The sequence below is a fragment of the Hypanus sabinus genome, chromosome 2 (assembly GCF_030144855.1).
Source record: "Hypanus sabinus isolate sHypSab1 chromosome 2, sHypSab1.hap1, whole genome shotgun sequence".
Taxonomy (NCBI): domain Eukaryota; kingdom Metazoa; phylum Chordata; class Chondrichthyes; order Myliobatiformes; family Dasyatidae; genus Hypanus; species Hypanus sabinus.
In genome coordinates, this window is record NC_082707.1 from 148,840,214 (window position 1) to 148,860,759 (window position 20,546).

At 38.7% G+C, this 20,546-nt stretch overlaps 1 protein-coding gene across 1 annotated transcript in view; it reads left to right on the forward strand.

Annotated features, from left to right (window-relative positions):
- ppp2r3c (protein phosphatase 2, regulatory subunit B'', gamma) overlaps positions 1-20,546 on the forward strand; it is a 30,530-nt gene that overhangs the window by 1,966 nt on the left and 8,018 nt on the right. Inside the window, exons 2-11 of the mRNA XM_059956823.1 lie at positions 6,128-6,255; positions 6,528-6,632; positions 10,653-10,765; positions 11,122-11,219; positions 11,310-11,380; positions 11,488-11,620; positions 14,316-14,371; positions 14,464-14,539; positions 14,636-14,772; positions 16,896-17,033. Coding sequence (XP_059812806.1) covers positions 6,128-6,255; positions 6,528-6,632; positions 10,653-10,765; positions 11,122-11,219; positions 11,310-11,380; positions 11,488-11,620; positions 14,316-14,371; positions 14,464-14,539; positions 14,636-14,772; positions 16,896-17,033 — 1,055 coding nt within the window. The remainder of the gene's footprint in view (positions 1-6,127; positions 6,256-6,527; positions 6,633-10,652; positions 10,766-11,121; positions 11,220-11,309; positions 11,381-11,487; positions 11,621-14,315; positions 14,372-14,463; positions 14,540-14,635; positions 14,773-16,895; positions 17,034-20,546) is intronic.

Here is a 20,546-nt window from a genome sequence, read left to right on the forward strand (position 1 = left end):
ACAGCACAGAGTAGCCCTTTGAGCTGTGCCACCCAGCAATCCTAGCCTAATCACAGGACAATTTGCAATGACCAATTAACCTATTAACTGGTACATTTGTGGCCTGTGGGAGGAAACCGGAGCACCCAGCTGAAACCTGCACAGTCATGGGACAAAAGTACAAACTCCTTACAAACAGTGGTGGGAATTGAACCTTTATCACTGGTACTGTAAACCATTGCGCTAACTACTATGCTGCCGTGCTGGCTGTAATTATTAATGTAAGCCTCAGCATCTTATTTTAAATGTATATCCTCTACATGATAAACCATGTCCCAGCAGAGAGTTTTTGCTTTATTTGAGCTAAGCTCTTTACGACTTTAAACATTTCTATTAATTTTTTTCTCAACAATTTTGTACAAAATACCTATTTGGATCCCCCAGGTATAAAAGACTAAGTGCTTGTAAATGGGATTAATATAGATGGGAATTTAATCATTAATGTTCAAAATTTAAAGTAAGTTTATTATCAAATTACATATGTGTCACCATACACTACCTTGAGATTCCTTAGCTGCAGCCATTTAGAGAAAAATACAGTACAATATAATTTATGAAATACTAAAGACTGACAAACAACCAATGTGCAAAAGAAGACAAACTGTGAAAATAATTATGAAAGTAGATAAGTAATACTGAGAATATGAATTATAGAGTCTTTGAAAATTAGTGTATAGGTTGTGGAATCAGTTCAGCATTGAGGAGCCTGGTGGTGTGGTTCTGTCTAAGGTTCTGGTACCTCCTACCCAAAGGTAGTAGCAGAAGGGAGCATGGCCTGGACAATGGGGTCCTTGATGATGGATGTTGCTTTCTTGTGCCAACACTGCTTGTAAATGTGCTCAGAGATGGCAAGGACTTTGTCTGTGATGGACTGGGCTGTATCCATCACTATTTATGGACTTTTCCCTCCTTGGGCATTGGTGTTTCCATTCCAGGCCATGATGCGCTCCACTGTGCATCTATAGAAGTTTGTCAAAGTTTTGGATGACGTGCTGAATCAATGCAAACTTCTAAGAAAGTAGAGACACTGCCATGCCTTCTTTGTGATGGTACTTGCGTGCTGGTTCCAGGACAGATTCTGTAATTCGGTAACACCAAGGAATTTAAAGTTACGGACCCTCTCCGATTTGATCCACTGATGAGAACTGGCTCATGACCTCTGGCAGCTTGTTCCTGAAGTCAATGATAAGCTCTTTGGTTTTGCTGACACTGAGTGAGAGGTTGTTGTTGTGGTACCGTTCAACCAGATTTTCATTGTCCCTCCTACAGTGGTGCTATACAGTTTGTGAACCCTGTAGAATTTTCTCAATTTCTGCATAAATATGACCTAAAATGTGATCAGATCTTCATACAAGTCCTAAAACTAGATAAAGAGAACCCAATTAAATAAATTAACACAAAAATACATTATACTTGTTCATTTATTTATTGAGAAAAAGATTCTGTATTACATGTATTTGTTGGAAAATGTATGTGAACCTTTGCTTTCAGTAACTGATGTGACCCCCTTGTACAGCAATAACTTTAACCAAACTTTTCCAGTAACTGTTGATCAGTCCTGCACATCAGCTTGAGGGATTTTAGGCTATTTCTCTTTTTTTAAAAAACTGCTTCAACTCTGGGATGTTGGTGGGCTTCCATTCATGGACTGGCCCTTCCACAACATTTCTATAGGATTAAGGTCAGAACTTTGACAACCATTCCAAAATGAATTTTCTTCTTTTGAAACCATTTTGTTGTTGATGTACTCTTGTCTTTTGAATCACTGTTTTGTTGCATTATCGAACTTTTATTAAGTTTCAGGTGACAGACTGTTACCCTGACATTCTCCTGTAAATTGTTTCCATACAATTTTGAATTCATTCTTTCCTCAACAATTGCAAGCTGTCTAGGCTCTGAGGCAGCAAAGCAGCCCCAAACCATGATGCTCCTTCCATCATGCTTCACAATTGGGATGAGGTTTTGGTGTTGGTGTGCAGTGTCCTTTTTCTTCCAAACATAACAATGTGCATTTCTACCAAAGAGCTCAACACTTGTCTCATCTGTCCTCAGAACAGTGTCCCAGAAGCATTGTAGAACATCCAGGTGGTCTTTTGCAAACTTGAGACATGCCGCAATATTTTTTGGAGAGCTGTCATCTCCTTCAGCATTGCACGTTAGCTTGATGCCCAATCCGAGGGAGAGTAACAACTGTACTGAGTTTCCTCTGTTCATAGACAATTTTTTTTACTGTGGACTGATGAACACTCAGGTCTTTACAAATGCTTTTGTAGCCTTTTCCAGCTTCGTGCATCTCTGGAATTCTTCTAATGTCCTCTGAAATTTGTTTTGATTGAGGCATCGTGCACATAAACAGATTTTTCTTGAGAAGCGCAGGCTTTGTCAGTAACCTGACTTTGTGTACCTTTTTTTAATAAAGGAAAGGGCACCTCTACAACCCACACCTCCAATCTCATCTCATTGATTGGAACACCTGACTCCAAATAGCTTTTATAGAAGGTATTATCTCAGAGATACACATACTTATCCAACAAATACATGTAATATTGGGTATTTTTTTTCATTATGTTAATGAACAAGTGTAATGTTTTTAGTGTCATTTACTTAATTGGGTTCTCTTTATCTAGTTTTAGACGTGTGAAGATCTGATCACATTTTAGGTCATATTTATGCAGAAATTGAGAAAATTCTACAGAGTTCACAAACTTTCTAGCACCATTGTATATGTCGTTTCATCACCACTTTTGATTCAGCCAACAGCAGTGGCGTTGAGATCAAACATAAATATGGCATGGTGGGTGAAGGTTTATCCTACCCAAGATTCACAAACATGGCAGTCTGGGTAGGGCCGTTGTCCCTACTTGTTCCTGCCCCACTGAACTTGTGTCCGCATACTCCATTCAATCCCCCTTGGTTCAGTCCCTTTCCACCTGCATCCCCAATGTTTCATATGTACCTGATTTCCTCAACAACTGGCCCAAACCACCTGATTTTCACCATAGATGTCCAGTCCTTAAACACTTATATCCCCCATTTGGAAGGCCTTAGAACTCTCTGCTTCTTTCTCAACAAAAGACTCAGCCAGTTCCCTTCTACCACCACTCTCCTCCATCTGGCAGAACTGGTCTTCACCCTCTTTCAGCTCCTTCATCTTTCTCCAAACTCAAGCTATGCCTGTCTTTTCATTGGCTATCTAGAATAGTTCATGTACCAAGCCTTCCCTGGTAATGCCTTCCATCTCTCCTTGTGCTGCCTTGATGACTACATTGGTGCTGCTTCATACACCCATGTTGACTGATCCCATCAATTTCATCAACTTTACCAACTTGCACTTTGCCCTTATATTGACAGTTCATTTCTGACATCTTCCTCCCTTTTCTCAATTTCTCTGTCTTCATCTCTGGAGACAAACTGCCTATGGACATATTTTATAAACCTACCGATTTCTATGGCTATTTTGACTATACCTCTTTCCACCCTATCTCCTGTAAAATTGCCATTTCCTTTTCTTAGTTCCTTCGTTTCTGCCACATCTGTTCCCTTTTTTTGCAGTTTTTCTTTCCAGTATATCAGAGATATCCTCCTTTTTTAAAGAATGGTGCTTTTCTCCTTCCACCATTGATGTTGCCCTCACCCAAATCTCCTCTATTTCTCGGACAGTCGTGTTCACCCCACCCACTTAATAGTGATAGAGTTCCTTTTGTCCTTTCCTACCACCCCATGAGCCTCCACATCCAACGCATCATTCTCCACAACTTTTGCCATCTTGAACAGGATCTTACCACCAAACTCATCTTTTCCTCACCCCCACTCTGCTTTCTGCAGGGTTTGCTCCCTCCATAATTCCCTTGTCCATTGGTCCCTCCCCACTAATCTCCCTCCTAGCACTAATCTCACTGCAGACGACAGAAATGCTGCATGTGCCCATTCCCCTCCTCCCTTACCTTCATTCAGGCCCCAGACAGTCCTTTCAGCTGAGGCAACACTTTACCTGCAAATCTCATGGACTTGTTTCTAGAATCCGGTGTTTCTGATGTGGCCACCTTGACACTGGTGAGACTCGACGTATATTGAGGGATGGCTCTGTCAAGCACCTCTGCTTCCTCTGCCAAAAATGGAATATCCCGGTGGCCAACCCCAGATTCCTGATTTCTATCCCCATTACTGTTCCGACATGTCAATTCAAGGCCTCCTCTTCTGCCATGATGAGACCACTCTTGGGAAGGAGGTGCAACTCCTCATATTTTGTCTAGCTGGTTTCTAACCTGATGGCCTTAAGATTTATTTATTTCTCCTTCTGGTAGTAATTTTTTTCTCCCCTTTCCCTCTTGTATTCCTCACTCTGGCTTCTTACTTCTTTTCCCCGCCTGCCTGTCACCTTTCCCCTAGTGCCCCTCTTTCTTCCCTTTCTTCCATGGTCTGCTCTCTTCTCATGAGATTCCTTCATCTTCAGCCCACCCATCTGGCTTCATTTAAAGACCTTCCTGTTAGTCCTGCTTCCCCTCCCCTCACCATTTATTCTGGCATCTTCACCCTTCCTTTCCAGTCCTGAAGAAGGGTGTCCGTCTGAAATATCGACAATTTATTCATTTCCATTGATGCTGTCTGACCTGCTGAGTTCCTCCAGCATTTTGAGTGTGTTGCTCAGGACTTGTTTTTGTGCTGCATGACTCGTGTGATTCTTATTTCCTCCAGTCACTCAACTGGTGATATATAATGATTTGCATGTCTTTCCTTTCTGTATTGTCATATCTGTATTTAGAAATACAAAATCTATGTGTTCTTCTTCATAACTTGTCCTTCCACTTTTAAAAATATTCTTTGGGAAATCTCAGATAATATTGTTCCTAAGTTCCCTTTAAAATTGTATCATTTTGCTTATGTTGCATTACTGCATTCTTTCCTCCCTGCTTCTGTCAGATTCCTTCTGCTATGTGTGTTTGCAAAATAAATCTTTTTCCCCCCCATGATATCTGCACCTATTCCCCTTGTTGTTAACTCCATTTCAGGGTTTTGCTGACTTCAAAATGGTGTCCTTTATATCTGATTCCAGGCCATTAATATATATTAAAATGAGCAGTAGTCCTAATACCACCTCCTTATGGGTCATAACTATTATTGAATCCAAAATGAAAATCAGCCATTCTGCTTTCTGATTTAGAGCTCATTATGTATACATGTTATATTCCTCTTCACTTCCTTTTGGCTTCAATTTTGCTTCTAGGTAGTAGTTTCTCAAAAGATATTTGAAAAGTCCATATACATTGCATCAGACTTTCTATTTTCATAACTGTAAATTGCACAACTTTCATTAGAATTTAACATGCAAGTTTCAGAAAACACTCATTATTATTTGAAATTGGACCATCCTGTCAACATTCGTAATGCCTCTGAAGCTTTGTTGAGTTTAATCTTGTTTACTCTTACAGTGTCGTGCATAGATATTAGCTGCGCTATGATAGAAGTACTCTTTAAGCATAAACTCAGAGAATATTGGTAGTCTGAGGGGAGCAGTTAACACCATTACCATGTTTGTGCTCAGTACTGAAACCATTCCGGTTTCTCCCATTAAATTTCTCCATTTTTAAATGGCTGATAAGTCTGAAATGTTGCTGATCCTGGAAAAAAAATAGAAATTCCAAACGAGAAAATCTGAAGATGCTGGAAATCCGAGCAAAAATTGTTTTCTTTTAACCGTACTAAGTAGAAACTCATAGAATAAACAGTGCAAGTATCAGTCCAGTAGCCTACAAGCTGATTATATAAGCAGCAAGATAATACAGTACAATAATATTGCATGTATACAAAACATGCAATTTTCCTATTTTTATAGTGTGGTTACTTATCAAAACAAGTCACTTGACCTGATTCTTTCATATTCACATTGGGCTGTGAGGAAGAATAGAATTTTGAGAAAGGTTTGAATGTACTTGGCAGAAGAAAATAAGTGAAAAAATATTCATTACATATGTCCAGCCATTTGGATACTTATAATAACTGAATAATACATGTAGAACAGCTTGTTGATAATGGTCACAATATTCTTACTGAAGAAAGTGTTATTATTTTATTTGTTTTAATGAAATAGCCAAAAAGACAGATGAAGAACTAAAGGATAATGAGATGGAACTATTTACTAAATATTACGTGGAATGGAGAGGAGACAGGAAAATGGCCAATTTATCTTACCAAAGCATCCCAAGATTTTATTATAGGGTAAGTAATTTCTATTTCCAGCTTGCACAGTTTTCTCTATATAAAAGCTGCAGAATTGCAATATATATTTTCAAATATCTGTGTAATCATTGAAATAGTATAATTTTATTTTTAAATTTAGGTTCAAATGTTTTACTGTAATTAGAGTAATTTCTTGTATTTTAATAACTGATTTTGGATAATAATGTAATTTCCTTTCTGCTTTTCATAATCGTGACTGTTTTGCTGATAAACTAACAAGATTTCCAAACTCTCTTTCAATGCTCTGTAAGCTTCCAGCAGAAGATGAAATTTTGTTACAGAAGTTAAGAGAAGAATCCAGAGCAGTATTTCTTCAAAGAAAGAGCAGAGAATTATTAGATAATGAAGAGCTACAGGTATGAAAAACCTTTACTTTTATGAGTCTGTGATTGATGATACCATTGTTGGGGAATGTACCATAATGTGTAATTAATATTTGATACCTACCTCATTGGCATGCTTATTCATGAGCATGTGATTCACAAACAAGAAAGTAAATGCAAGAGCTTGTTACAGCTTTGCTTTTCATGAGCTAAGTAATGTAACTGATAGTGTATCTGAACAGCAAAAAAAGCGTATGTTAAAAAGGAGGCCAATAGATCTTTATTAAATGCATCTTAAAGTTTTGTTAACCGAAATCTCATAGCAGTTAGCATGACACTATTACAACTTGCAGTGTCAGAGTTTAGAGTTCAATTTCGATGTCATCTAAATATGTCCTCCTGTGGAGTGCGTGGAATTTCTCCAGGTACTCCAGTTTCCTCCCACTGTCCAAAGATGTACCAGTTGGTAGGTTAATTGGTCATTCTAAATTGTCCCGTGATTATGCTAGGGTTAAATCGGGAGATGCTGGGCAGCCTGGCTTAAAGGACCTGAAGGGCCTATTCTGCACTGTATCTAAATAAATAAATGATTGCGGTTTCCTGTTTGGTTTTATTATGACCTGTGCGCTATAAGTGATAGAAAGGCTTTGGGATGTCAGGGATATACTCTCTTTTGGTCACTCATTTTTTAGCCATGTTATTTAGTGTATGGTCCAGTTAAGACTCTCAGATTTTTAATGGGAAAACTTGGCAATGGTCAAAGCAAATGTTTAAATTCTTTTTTGATGTAGTTGTCTGCTACTGTTGTGATGCAAATATAGTGTGCTAATTATCCGGTTGTGCCTGAAGGTATCTATGTCTCATGTATGGGTGTGGATTATTTACTTTCTTGGAGAGTCAATTAATAGAATATGGTTCAATCTTCAAAAAAAAGCCCAGCTCTGACCTTATGAAGAAACATTCATGCACAAATGTTTGAAGTTTAATCTTGCTCTTTGTTTTGAGAACTTGCATTGATAGATAAAGATATTTAGATGCCTTGGAGAAAATCAAACCCTTTGCACAGTAGGTTGATATTATTTTTGATGGAAACCATGGATATGTTTGTAGCTTTAATCAATTGCTCTATTAGGATCGAAAATTAATTTGTAGCACCAACATTAGCAAAATATACAATCAAATCCCTTTTTAAAATAACACTGGTTTTATTGACAACATATTGAATACAGCCTTGCACTTTCAAAAATCTTTGTAAAGTAAATCTTTGTTCAGCCCTCCTTATCCGCAAATTCTGCATCCGCGAGTTCAACCAACTGCGAATCGCGAAAACCTGGAAGTGCTCTTCCAGCACTTGTTGTTCAAGTATGTACAGACTTTTTTTTCTTGTCATTATTCCCTAAACAATGCAGTATAACAACTATTTTACTTAGCATTTACATTGTATTAGGTACTATAAGTAATCTAGAGATGATTTAAAGTATACGGGAGGATGTGCATAGGTTATCGTGGATCGGGATCGAAAAGAATCGGAAGTTCTCTTACTAAGTAAGTCGGAAGAGGTACATCTGGTATTATTTAGTGTCAGTTAGTCAAATGTTTGTCTTAGTATATAGTATATATTTTACCTTTCTATTCATATAAAACACTTAAGAACGTATGTTTCAGTGCCAGGCTCGGGAACGGAAGTTTCCGAGTTCAATCTAGTGACAGACCGCTCCCAAGTGCGCTTTCTATCGTGCCAGGTTGATGTGGAGGATCAAAAACCCAAAACCCCAAAATCCAATAATTAAACCACTGCGTTGCTTAGTAATAATTGTAGCTTTCATCGGGGCAGAGCCTTTCTCACTTTATCCTTTAAAATTGTTCTGATCATTAACCGACATAGCCTAACGCTTTTCCAGTGACCAATGACGTTTCACCTCTTTCCGATTGCTTTATTATTTCCACTTTATTTTCAATCGTGATTATTTTCATGAACAGAAACACCACGGATTCAGAGCTCTGCCGCTGGGTCCTAATGTGTACCGCACTGATACAGGCTAAATAAGGTTTGGGGTTCCGCAGGGTCCTAAGGTCCACCATATAAAGCCAGATTGAATAAGGGACTTGAGAATCTGTGAATTTTGGTATCCGCGAGGGGTCCCGGAACCAATCCTCCGCAGATAAGGAGGGCCGACTGTATACTGTTCACAGGAAAAGCAGAAATTACACACAGCATAACTCTACCATTATATTCAAAGATATGTACAAAGTGAAAATGAAACTTGTTTAATTGCCTCCAGATAATATGTAAGTAACAGAACAAAAGCACAGTAATTCTGCCCCCATCCTTCTGGCACTGCGATCATCCCTCCTTTCCTGTTCTCCCCACCCAGTTCAAAAATGAATTTATGAGTTCAAGTTTGAATTATTTTTCATTTTGGCTTCTTGTTGTGTGAGGACCAGGGTCAATGTCAGCTATGCCTTTCTTTCCTCTGTATTTTCCTCACAGTTCTAGAATTTAAACAGACAGTCTGGTCTCAAATTCAAGTTTATTGACTTTATGACAGTTTATGACAGGTACATTGAAAAACTTCCATGCAGCAGCGTCACAGGCACATAACACCTATACACAGGGTTCGCGAGAAAAAAATAATTAAACATAAATTATGCTCAGAACAAAAGAAGTCCACTTTAGTGCAAAGAGTTCAAAGTGCTCATAGTGTTGCTAAACTGCAGCTGGTTGTGTCAAGAGTCAAATGGTTGAAGGGAAGTAGCTGTTCTTGAACCTGGTGGTGTATAACCTTAGACTTCTGTATCTCCTGACTGATGGTAGCTACAAAAACATGGCATGGCCTGGATGGTGGGGATCTTTGATCAATGTTGTCTTCTTGAGGTGGTATCCAGTAGATACCATCAGTGGTGGGGAAGCATGTGCCCATGATTCATTGGGCTGAGTCCACTACTCTTAGTAGCTTCTTGTGTTCCTATATGTTTGAGTTGCCATACCAAACCACAATGAAACCAGTCAGGACACTTTCAGCAGTACATCTGTAGAAGTTACTTATTTTTGTTTATTTAGAGAGAGATTGCGCAGAATAGGCCCTTCTGGCTCTTTGAGCAGTGCCACCAGCAGCCCCTGATTTAACCCTCGCCTAATCACGGGACAATTTACAATGACCAGTTAACCTGCAAACTGGTACATCTTTGGACTGTAGGAAGAAACTGGAGCACCCAGCGGAAACCCACATGTGCCCTGGGGAGGAAGTACAGACTCCTCACAGATGACATTCAAAACTGAAATCTGAACTCAGATGCCCTGAGCTGTATTAGCGTCACACTAACTGCAATGCTACTGAGGTACCCTGTTCGAGTGTTTGGTGACAAGTCGAACCTTCTTAACCTCCGAAAAAAGAAAAGATGTTAGTGCTTTCCTTCTAGTTGCATTGGTGTGCTGGGCCTAGGACAAGTCATCTGGTATGTTAATTTCCAGGAATTGAAAGATATTGACTCACTCCGCTGTTGATCTCTCGTTATAGACTGGCACATGGTTGGCCTCTTTCCCCTTCTTGAAGTCAAAAATCAGCTCTTTAGTTTTGCTGGCATTGAGCGAGAGGTTATTGTTATGGCACTATGTAATCAGGTACCCTATCTTGCTCTAGTAAGCTGACTCATTGCCTTCTCTGATTCATCCAACAACAGTGGTGTCATGGTCAAATTTGAAGATGGCATTGGAGTTGTGCTTAGCCATGTGACATGGTAGTTTGAGCCTAGATAATTTAGACTAGATATCACAAAAGGATGGCATTCTTGGTAAATTGCTAAAGTATTTGGCTTTCTAGTCATGGTTTGCAAATAGTAGCTCTAACAGAATCTATAGTTTAATTTGCTGACAGAAATATAACACAAATATTTTGGATTGCAGAAGTTTGTGGTTCTGCTAATGCATGTCAGATTTCTTTTGGATTAACAACACAATGCCAAAGCCAGTGTTCAATCTGTGTTCCAGGTTCCGTAACAAATACTTTGAATCTGAAATAGTTGAGTTTATTCTTGTTTAATTTTGTTTTGTAGAGTCTGTGGTTTCACCTTGACAAACATCAAACCCCTCCTTTGCTAGGAGAGGAAGCAATGATAAATTATGAAAATTTTCTGCAGGTCAAAGAAAAGGCAGGACAGAAATGCAAGTAAGTGTCTTGTGTATATCTTTTGAGCTACTGTAAAACAAAGGAATTCAGAGTATTTAATTAAAATAATTTGTAACTTTGTAATACTTTGTAACTTGACCTAGCTTAAATTAAATCAAAGTAATTCTTAGTTGAATAAAGCTGCTACTTCAGTTGAAGTACCCTGCACAACTGAAAACTCTCAAAAAGTGGTTGGTGTCTTGCTACTTGCTTCAGTGGTCCGAAGTTATGTTTATGTGTAGAATTATCCAGCTTCATCATACGAAGTTAAAATGGAAGCATATACTTTAAATGTTACTCTAATGGCATTTTAATTTATTCGAGCTTTTGTATTGCATTTTAATGAATTCCAACAGACAGTTCTTCGCAGCTAAGATATTTGCAAAACTTTTGCACAATGATCCATATGGGAGGATTTCCATCATGCAGTTCTTCAATTACGTCATGCGAAAAGGTAATAGAATTATAAGCTATAAATTTACATTCATCTCTATTTTAACTGAATATTCAGTTATTTATAACATACTAAAACTTTGCATTTTAGTTTGGCTGCATCAAACAAGAATAGGTCTCAGTTTGTATGACGTAGCAGGTCAAGGATATCTTCGTGAATCCGTAAGTATCATATCTGCTCAGACTTGATGGTTAAATTAAAATGATTCCCCTTTAATGCTATATGTTGTGTCTATAAAAAGTTAACACCTACTAAATTATACCATCAGGACTTGGAAAATTACATTTTGGAGCTGATTCCAACTTTACCACAGCTTGATGGCTTAGAGAAGTCCTTCTATTCATTCTATGTGTGCACAGCTGTTAGAAAATTTTTCTTCTTTCTTGATCCACTCAGAACAGGCGAGTTATATGCTACTATATATTTCATTATATTCAGATGTTTTTGTTATTTTTGTATATCTATTGTAGATTACGTGAGCAATTATGGTAATTAGCACTGTCACTATGATTGGCCAACGTATTTATTTTTGTCCACGTGCTGCTAAGATGGTGTTAAACAGTTGCACTATCCAATAGATTCATAATATTCTCAGACTGGGATTCATGTACATAAGCTTTTGGCTGAAACATGATAAGTAGGAGTAAGAATAGGCCACTTCATCCTTCAAGTTTCCTTCACCATTTAACAATGACAAGGCTGATAGTCAACATCAGCTCTATCTTTGTATATGCACTGTCCCAGTTCCTTGATTTTGTTTCGTATCCAGAAATCCATCCATCCATTGTTTTGAATAAACTCAAGGTCTGAGCCCTTGCCTTTTAAGGGATTCTCCTTTTGCCAGTCCAATACAGTCTCCATCTAATTTTGACACTATAATTTCCAGATACCTTGACTATGGTCAGCTGGAAGTACTGAATAGATAATCCTTCTCATACAGCATGTAGTGCTGACCTCAATTCTTTAAACCCACCCATAATAAAAAAAAGATACATAATGATTACCTTTACTGCCAAACAAACAGCAACGTTTATGCTTTATAATCTGAGAGCTGTGCGATATTTTCACAAGAATCATGTCATGTTGTTTGGCGCCAGCTAGATGATTGCAAGAATACATGACATTGCTTTGAAATCCTCACAGACCTGGTGTTCACATTAGTATTTGGCATTAGAGTTTACTGGATACTTTCCCCTTACCTGTCAAAAGTGCAACACCTCACACTTTCCAGGATTAAACATTTCTCAGCGCATATTGCTGCTGATCTGTATCCCGCTGACAACTTTTTTCAATATCCGCAGCTCCGCCATTTTTTCTGTTCATCTGCAGGCTTACAAATCATGCCATCTAATACTCATTTAGTACTCAAGACCATAAGACAGAGAAGCAGAATTAGGCCATTCAGCCCATTGAGTCTGCTCTCCATTCCATCATGGCTGATCCCAGATCCCACTCAACCTCAAACAACTGCCCTCTTGCCATTGATGCCCTTACCAATCAGGAAACGATCGACTTCTGCTTTAAATATACGCATGGACTTGGCCTCCACCTCAGTCTGTGGCAGAGCATTCCACAGATTTACTGCTCTGGCTAAAAAAACTTCCTCCTTACCTCTGTCCTAAAGGGTCACACTTCAATTCTGAGGCTGTGCCCTCTAATTCTGGATTCCCCCACCACAGGAAGCATCCTCTTCACATCCACCCTATCTAGTCCTTTCAACATTCGGTAGGTTTCAATGAGATCTTCCCCCCCCCCCCCCCATTCTTCTGAATTCCCATGAGTACAGGCCCAAAGCCACCAAATGTTCCTCATATACTAACCTCTTCATTCCCAGAATCATCCTCGTGAACCTCCTCTGGATTTTCTCCAATGACAACAGATTCTGAGATATCGGGCCTAAAACTGTTGGCAATACTCTTAAGTGCAGCCCAACTAGTGTCTTATAAAGGCTCAGCATTATCTCCTGACTTTAAATTCTATTCCCCCTGAAATAAATGCCAACATTACATTTTCCTTCTTTACCACAATCTCAACCTGTAAGTTAACCTTCTGGGAGTCTTGCATGAGGACTCCTCTTCTCCACCTCTGATGTTTGAACTTTCATCCCATTTGGATAATAGTCCGCACTATTGTTCCTTTTACCAAAATACATTATCATACATTTCCCAACGCTGTATTCTGTCTGCCACTTTTTTGCCCATTCTGCTAATTTGTCTTAAGTCCTACTGCAATTGCATTGCTTCCTCAGCACTACCTACCTCTCCACTTGGTAACATCTGCAAATTTTGCCACAAAGCCATAAATTCCATTATCTAAATAATGTGAAAAGTAGCGGTCCCAGTACTTTATTTACATCCTCTGGCTCTAGGTATAAATTCACTCCTTTATCCTTGTGGTATTTGATGGATAGAATTGATCGGAACTGAAATTGCAGTAAGTTGGTGTCTGATTCAAACCCTTTAACTTTAGATTATTTTTATGTACAGTATTGTGCAAAAGTCTTAGGCACATGCTGAGACTATGCACATATGCGTAGCTAAGACTTTTGGACATTATTGTATCTGTCAAAGTGGAGCAGACAGCAAGTTTGTAAATCTGATATAGGAGCAAAGGATGTTGGGAATGGCAAGGGTGGAGCACTATGGGAGGGTCATGAGGGACAGTTGACATAGGAGTGCCAGAGGTAGGGTGTGGACCGGGTGCAGACACACCTAGCCCTCAGGCACCAGGCGAGGTCATTTGATTCCAAACAATTGTTTTATTGATTGTTATAGAATGTCTCTCTGGTGCTTCTCACTCCCTCCTTTTTCCCAAACATGATTCCCCTCTCCATGTCCCCTTCCCACTCTCAGTTCACAGTAGAGACCCATATCAGAATCAGGTTTATCATCACTCACGTGTCATGATTTTTTTTTATTCGGCAGCAGCAGTACAGTGCAATATATAATATTACTACAGTGCTGTGCAGATGTTTTGGGTGCCCTAGCTATCTATCTATTTATCTATATATATATGCACCTAACTCTTTTGCATGGTACTGTATGTAAGCTGATACAATTGTTCAATACAAAACTGTCTTATTTAATATCCTTCTAGGCAAGATAAAAATCCAAGATATTTTGGCCTGCAGCTTTCTGGATGATCTGTTGGAGGTAAAACATCAATAAAAATTTAATATCAAATCTAATTTATTTATATAATTTAAAGATTGTGACTGCTTTTGCCTTGGTGCTTTTACTTGTAGCTCAGGGATGAGGAGCTGTCCAAAGAAAGTCAAGAATCAAACTGGTTTTCTGCTCCTTCTGCATTGAGAGTGTATGGTATGTGTTGGATGTATACATGAACTTTATATTCGTAATAAGTGGGTTATAATCTTGTAATCACGTTTTTCTAATATAATTTTGTTTACATCTTAGGACAATACTTAAATCTAGATAAAGATCACAATGGAATGCTCAGCAAAGAAGAACTGTCACGTTACGGTACTGGAACTCTTACAGGAGTGTTTTTGGATCGGGTCTTTCAGGAGTGTCTAACCTACGAAGGAGAAATGGTAACTATTTACAAATTCAACCTGTAACTGTTTATTTTAGTTGGTATTTTTCCTTTCATGATGAAATGGAATCCCATCATCGCATCCATCACAAAATATTAACTTCTATTGTAATAAATAATAGTTGTATGACTTGCGAACACTTCGTAGATTATTAATGCTGGATGTAGCAGATTCAGAATTAAATGTGCTATTTTGATGTACTTACCCTAGTTTGTGCATAAACCCACTGTAATTCTGATAGTATACTTTAAAAATATTAAGCTCTTTAATGTTTTAGCTCCAGTAAGAATGTCTGATTACTATTAGAAGACAAATATCTTGTATCAAACAGTTATTATCTAATGTGACAAGGTATATTGTGTATTAAAACTCCAGTGTTTGTCATATATGGTTATTGTTATGCTGGTTTTTTTTCCCTACTCATTTATTATGGGTTAAAGGAAGCCATGGTCCTTTTCTGGATCTCGCTTTCCCTTCATATGCCCATTTTTCATCTCAGGGTGATCTTTACAGCCAACACCTATTGACTCTCACCGCTTTCTGATTGTACTTCAGAAAGCACCACCTATATATTCCCCTTCAAATCACCAGTCCTTCATCTTCTCTGAACATAACATCTGAGTCTCCTAGCCTTAAAGCACTGCTGGATGCCTTCACCAGAAGGATTGCAGCTGGTGAGTCATGATCATCTTTTCAAAGGCAGTTAGGGATGAGCATGAGCAACAAATGCTGCCCTTGCCAGTGACACCAGTCCTGAGAAATTAATAAATTAAAGGAGGTTCATTCTTCACATTCAATAGATAATGCTCTATCATTTTACCAACAGTCACAGAGTAACACAACATGAAAATGGCCCTTCGGACCTTCTCGTCCATGCTAGTCATAGTGGCACCAAACTATTCCCACTTGCCCACATTTGACTCGACTTTCTAACACCCTCCTATTTTTATACTTTTCCACATGTCTTAGAAATGTTATTATCGTACCAGTCTCCACTCATTCCATTATACGCAGTACCCACTATATGAAGAAGTTGCCCCTCAGGACCCTTTGAAGTCTTTCACCTCTCACCTTAAACCTATGCCCTGTAACTTTGAGTCCTGGAAAAAGATTGTGTGTTCACTTTAACTATATCGTTCTTGATCTTGTACACCTCTATATGACCATCCTTCAATCTTCTGCGTTCCTAGTTTGATGCCACCACCAAATATACTTCTCTCACTCTTTTCAGCATTCTAAAGTAGTTGTTCCTACGGTAACACCTTGGCCCACTCCTCAGTCGCTACCATCATTTGGCTTCCTTTCTTGCCACTGTGTAGGGTCCCAAATGTGCTTTCCAGGTGAAATAACTTATTTGTTGTACTTTGCATTTCATACACTGTCATCCCTGCTCGTGTTGCAGAACATCCATTCAGTTGGCAAACTTGACTGAATTTCCTGGTGCCTGTCACTTTTCCACTAGCATTTCTTTCCTTGGCTTCCTCTTTCTCTCAGGCAAAAAGTAAGGTTGAGGAACAACGTATCAACTTCTTGTTTAACTAACTTCATTGTCTTATGATTTCAGCACACTCAAAGCATGATCATTGCTTTCTTTAGATAGCAGCATTTAGTAAAGATTCTTATGCACAGTTACATTTCCTCTAGGCTCTTCTTTCTTGTTTTTGTAATTTATTATTTCCTATTGTCATATTTCTTGTTCTCTCCCCATCCTGCTTCACTACATTTTGTGTCAAATTAAAACTTGTTAGGGAATTAACTTTCTTCAATACCAGTGAAGTATCAATTGAAATACTTTCTGACTGAATGTTTCCACAATTTCAGTATACGTTTCAGATTTCCAGTCATCACATTCCTTTTCTCTTTTGCTTTTGGTTATTGTTTCTTGTTAGGCTTGTTGGTCAGTTGTCATTTTAAAATGTTAGTATTCTTACTGAAACTACAGAGAAGGAAAATGTCTTTGCTCAGTAAGTAAAAAGGGAAATGAAAATTATGCGTGAGAGAAATTGACTAATTTTTGTTTACCATATTAATACCATGCTTAATATTTATGTGTAATATATCTTTGCGAATCATAGGTTAGATAGATGTCACGTTGACTTTTTTTTTGCATTTTTTCCCAGGATTACAAGACTTACCTAGATTTCGTTCTTGCTTTGGAGAATCGAAAGGAACCTGCTGCACTCCAGTATATCTTTAAGTTATTAGACATGGAAAATAAAGGATACCTAAATGTTTTTTCCCTCAATTTTTTTTTCAGAGTAAGTGTTGAGATTGGTTTAAGTTTAACAAATGCTCTAGATAATACTGTTCACCATGGAACCACATGAATCATTTGCCATCAATGGTCTATCATATGGGACTTTTCATTCTACTACTTGGCCTTCCCACCTCCCAAGTTCTCAAAGATGAATTAGTGTCTCATCCCCAAGTTATTTAATCATTAGATTACAATAAAACTCACTCCAGTAATGTATTATTCAACTGTTCAGAATTCCTGCAGTTCTGAAATCTGGCCCCTCACTGGGTGATGTTTCTCATGCTCTCTTTCAACTCACTTGGACCCCATTTCCTGCACTCCCATTGAACTTAGTTGGCTCATCAGAAAAGTTATAAATATATTAGTCAGAAGTTTAATAAAAAGATGTGTGTTGCGATGTTAATAGGGAATAACATCCAGTAGTACAAAAATTCTGCTAGTCTTGCACCACCAATCTTCTGAGCATGCCAGCTTTATATATTCTTTAGTGTGATATATTGTTAACTCTAATTTAGTTAAGATTGTTTTCACTATATATATAGTAATACCTAAATCTGTTTACACAGTACGCATCCATTATTTTCACCATTAAATAATTTAAACATTGTGTCACTAAGTAATAAAAGCAAGTAGATCATGGTAAAGAAGGCATATGGTAACGGTTGCCTTCATCGCTAAGGCATAAATCATAAGAGTCAAGAAGATATGATGCAGTTGCTTGAAAGTTTGGTTAGGCTGCACTTGGATTAGTGTGTGCATTTCTGGTCATCCCATTACAGGAAGGATGCAGAGGATTCAGAAGAGGTTTACTGGGCCAATAAAAAGAAGCAAAGTTTAAGCAGAGTAGCCATTGTTGCAGTGGTCAGGCTTTAGCTCCACAGGCCTGGGTGAGAACAGGCCCAGGCCAGAGCCTGAGTTTGAGAAGTTAGAGGTATAACAAGTGTAGGCAGGATGATAGTAGAATGCTCTTCCTGTGAGATGTGGGCTTTCAGAGTACCTAATGGCCTCGCTGATGATTATATCTGCGGGAAGTTCACCCAACATCAGGATGTCTCGGAATGGGTATAGAAGATTCTCAAGAAGGAGGATGAGCAGCCAGGGGTTGTGTTGCATATTGGCACCAATGACATACTGTAGGTAGAGATGGGGAAGAGGTCCTGCACAGTGAGTATAGGGAGTTGGAGAAGTGGCTGAAGCTGTGGGTTACTCTTACTCCCAGTACCACAAACTAGTGAGTGCAGGAATAGGATGATAGTACAGATGAATAAGTGGCTGAGGAAGTAGTGCAGGAGGCAGGGTTTCAGATTTCTGTATCATTGGTATCTGGGGAAAGTGTGACCTGTACAAAAAGGATGAATATGGGGAGGAGGGTGCAATATCTTTGCAGGTAGGTTTGTTAGAGCTGTTGAGGAGAATTTAAACTAAGTTTTCAGAAGGATAGGAACCAGAGTGATAGGGCTGATGATGGGGCAATCGGTATACAACGAGATTGTGAGGAAGGCCAGGCAGATGGCAGGGCAAAGTTCCTGTCAATGGCATGAGCAGAAGTGTAAAATGGGGGCAAAATTGAAAAGGTGATGAATAGAGTACTGAAGATATATTAGATAGCATGCTGTTTATGGTATAAGGTAGATGATCATGTAGAGCACAGGGATTGACAGATATGATGTTGTGGGCCTGCTGAAGGACTTGGCTCTAAACATTGACTACATTTTTCTATAGATGTTGCCTGGCCTACTGAGTTCCCCCAGCATTTTGCACGTGTTGTTTGATGTTGCAGGCATCACTGAATCGTGGCTGAAAAAATAGTTGGGAACTTAACATCCAAGGATACACCTTGTATTGAAAGGTAGGCAGAGGGGGTGGAGTGGCTCTGTTGGTAAAAATTGAAATCAAATCCTTAGAAAAAGGTGACATAGTATGTGGGATCCTTGTGTGTAGAGTTAAGAAACTGCAAGGGAGAATTGACCCTGATGGGAGTTATATACAAGCCTCCAAACAGTAGCCAGGATGTAGGATATAAATATCAATGGGAAATAGAAAAGGCATGTAATAAGTTAACGATAGTCATGGGGGATTTCAATATGCAAGTAAATTGGGAAAATCAGGTTGGTGCTGGATCCCAAGAGAGGGAATTTTTAGAACAGCCTGTGGTTGAGCCCACTTGGGGAAAGCCAATTCTGGATTGGATGTTGTGTAATGAATCAGATTTGTTTAAGGAAAAGAAATTCATTGAAAGCAGCGATGATAATATGTTAGAATTTACCCTGCAGGCTGTGAAGGAGAAGCTAAAATCAGATGTATCAATATTTCAATGGAGTAAAGGGAATTACAGAGGCATGAGAGAGGAGCTGGTCAAAGTTGATTGGAAGGGGACACTAGTAGAGATGATGGCAGAACAACAATGGATGGCGTTTCTGAGGGCAATTCAGAAGGTGCAGAATAAATACAACCCAAAGATGAAGTATTCTAAAGAGAGGATGAAGCAACTGTGGTTGACAAGGAAAGTCAAAGATAGCATAATTCAAAAGAGATGGCATATACAATAGCAAAAACAGTGGAGAGTTAGAGGATTGGGAAGCTTTTAAAAACTAACAGAAGGCAACTAAAAAACCAGAAGGAGAGAAAAGATGAGATATGAAGGTAAGCTAGCCAATAGTATTAAAGAGAATACTAACGGTTATTTTCAGATATATAAAGAGTAAAAGAGAGTCGAGAGTGAATCACCAGAAAATGATGCTGGAGAGGATGTAATGGAGGACAAAGGAATAGCGAATGTACGTCACAAGTATTGTGTTTTAACCTTCACTGTGGAAGACACTAACAGAATGCCAGAAGTTTGAGAGCATCATGGGACAGAAGTGACGGTTGTTGCTAAGTGTTTGGGAAGCTGAAATGTCCGAAGGGAGATGTCACCTAGACCAGATAGACTATATTCAGGGTTCTGAAAGGGGTGGCTGAAGAGATTGTGGAGGCATTAATAATGATCTTTCAAAAATCAGTAAATTCTGGAGTGGTTTCGGAGGACTGGAAAATTGCAAATGTCAGCCCACTCTTTAAAAAGGAAAATAGGCAGAAGAAATAAAATTATAGGCCAGTTAGCCTGACATCAGTGATTGGAATGATGTTGGAGTCCATTATTAAGGATGAGGTTTCACGGTACTTAGAAGTGCATGGTAAAATAGACTATAGACAGCATGGTTTCCTTGAGAGGAAATCTTGCTTGACAATCTGTCATAATTCTTTGAGGAAATAACTGGCACAATAGTCAAAGGAGTGTCAGTGGATATTGTATACTTGGATTTTTAGAAGGCCGCTTAACAAGATAAGAGCCCAGGATGTTATAGGAAATATACTAGCATCAATAGAAGATCGGCTGACTGGCAGGAGGCAAAGAGTTGTAATAAAGGGGGCCTATTTTGGCTGGCTGCCAGTGACTAGTGGCGTTCGCCACAGGTCACCTTCTTTCCATATTGAATGGCAATGATTTGCATGATGAAAATAATGAATTTGT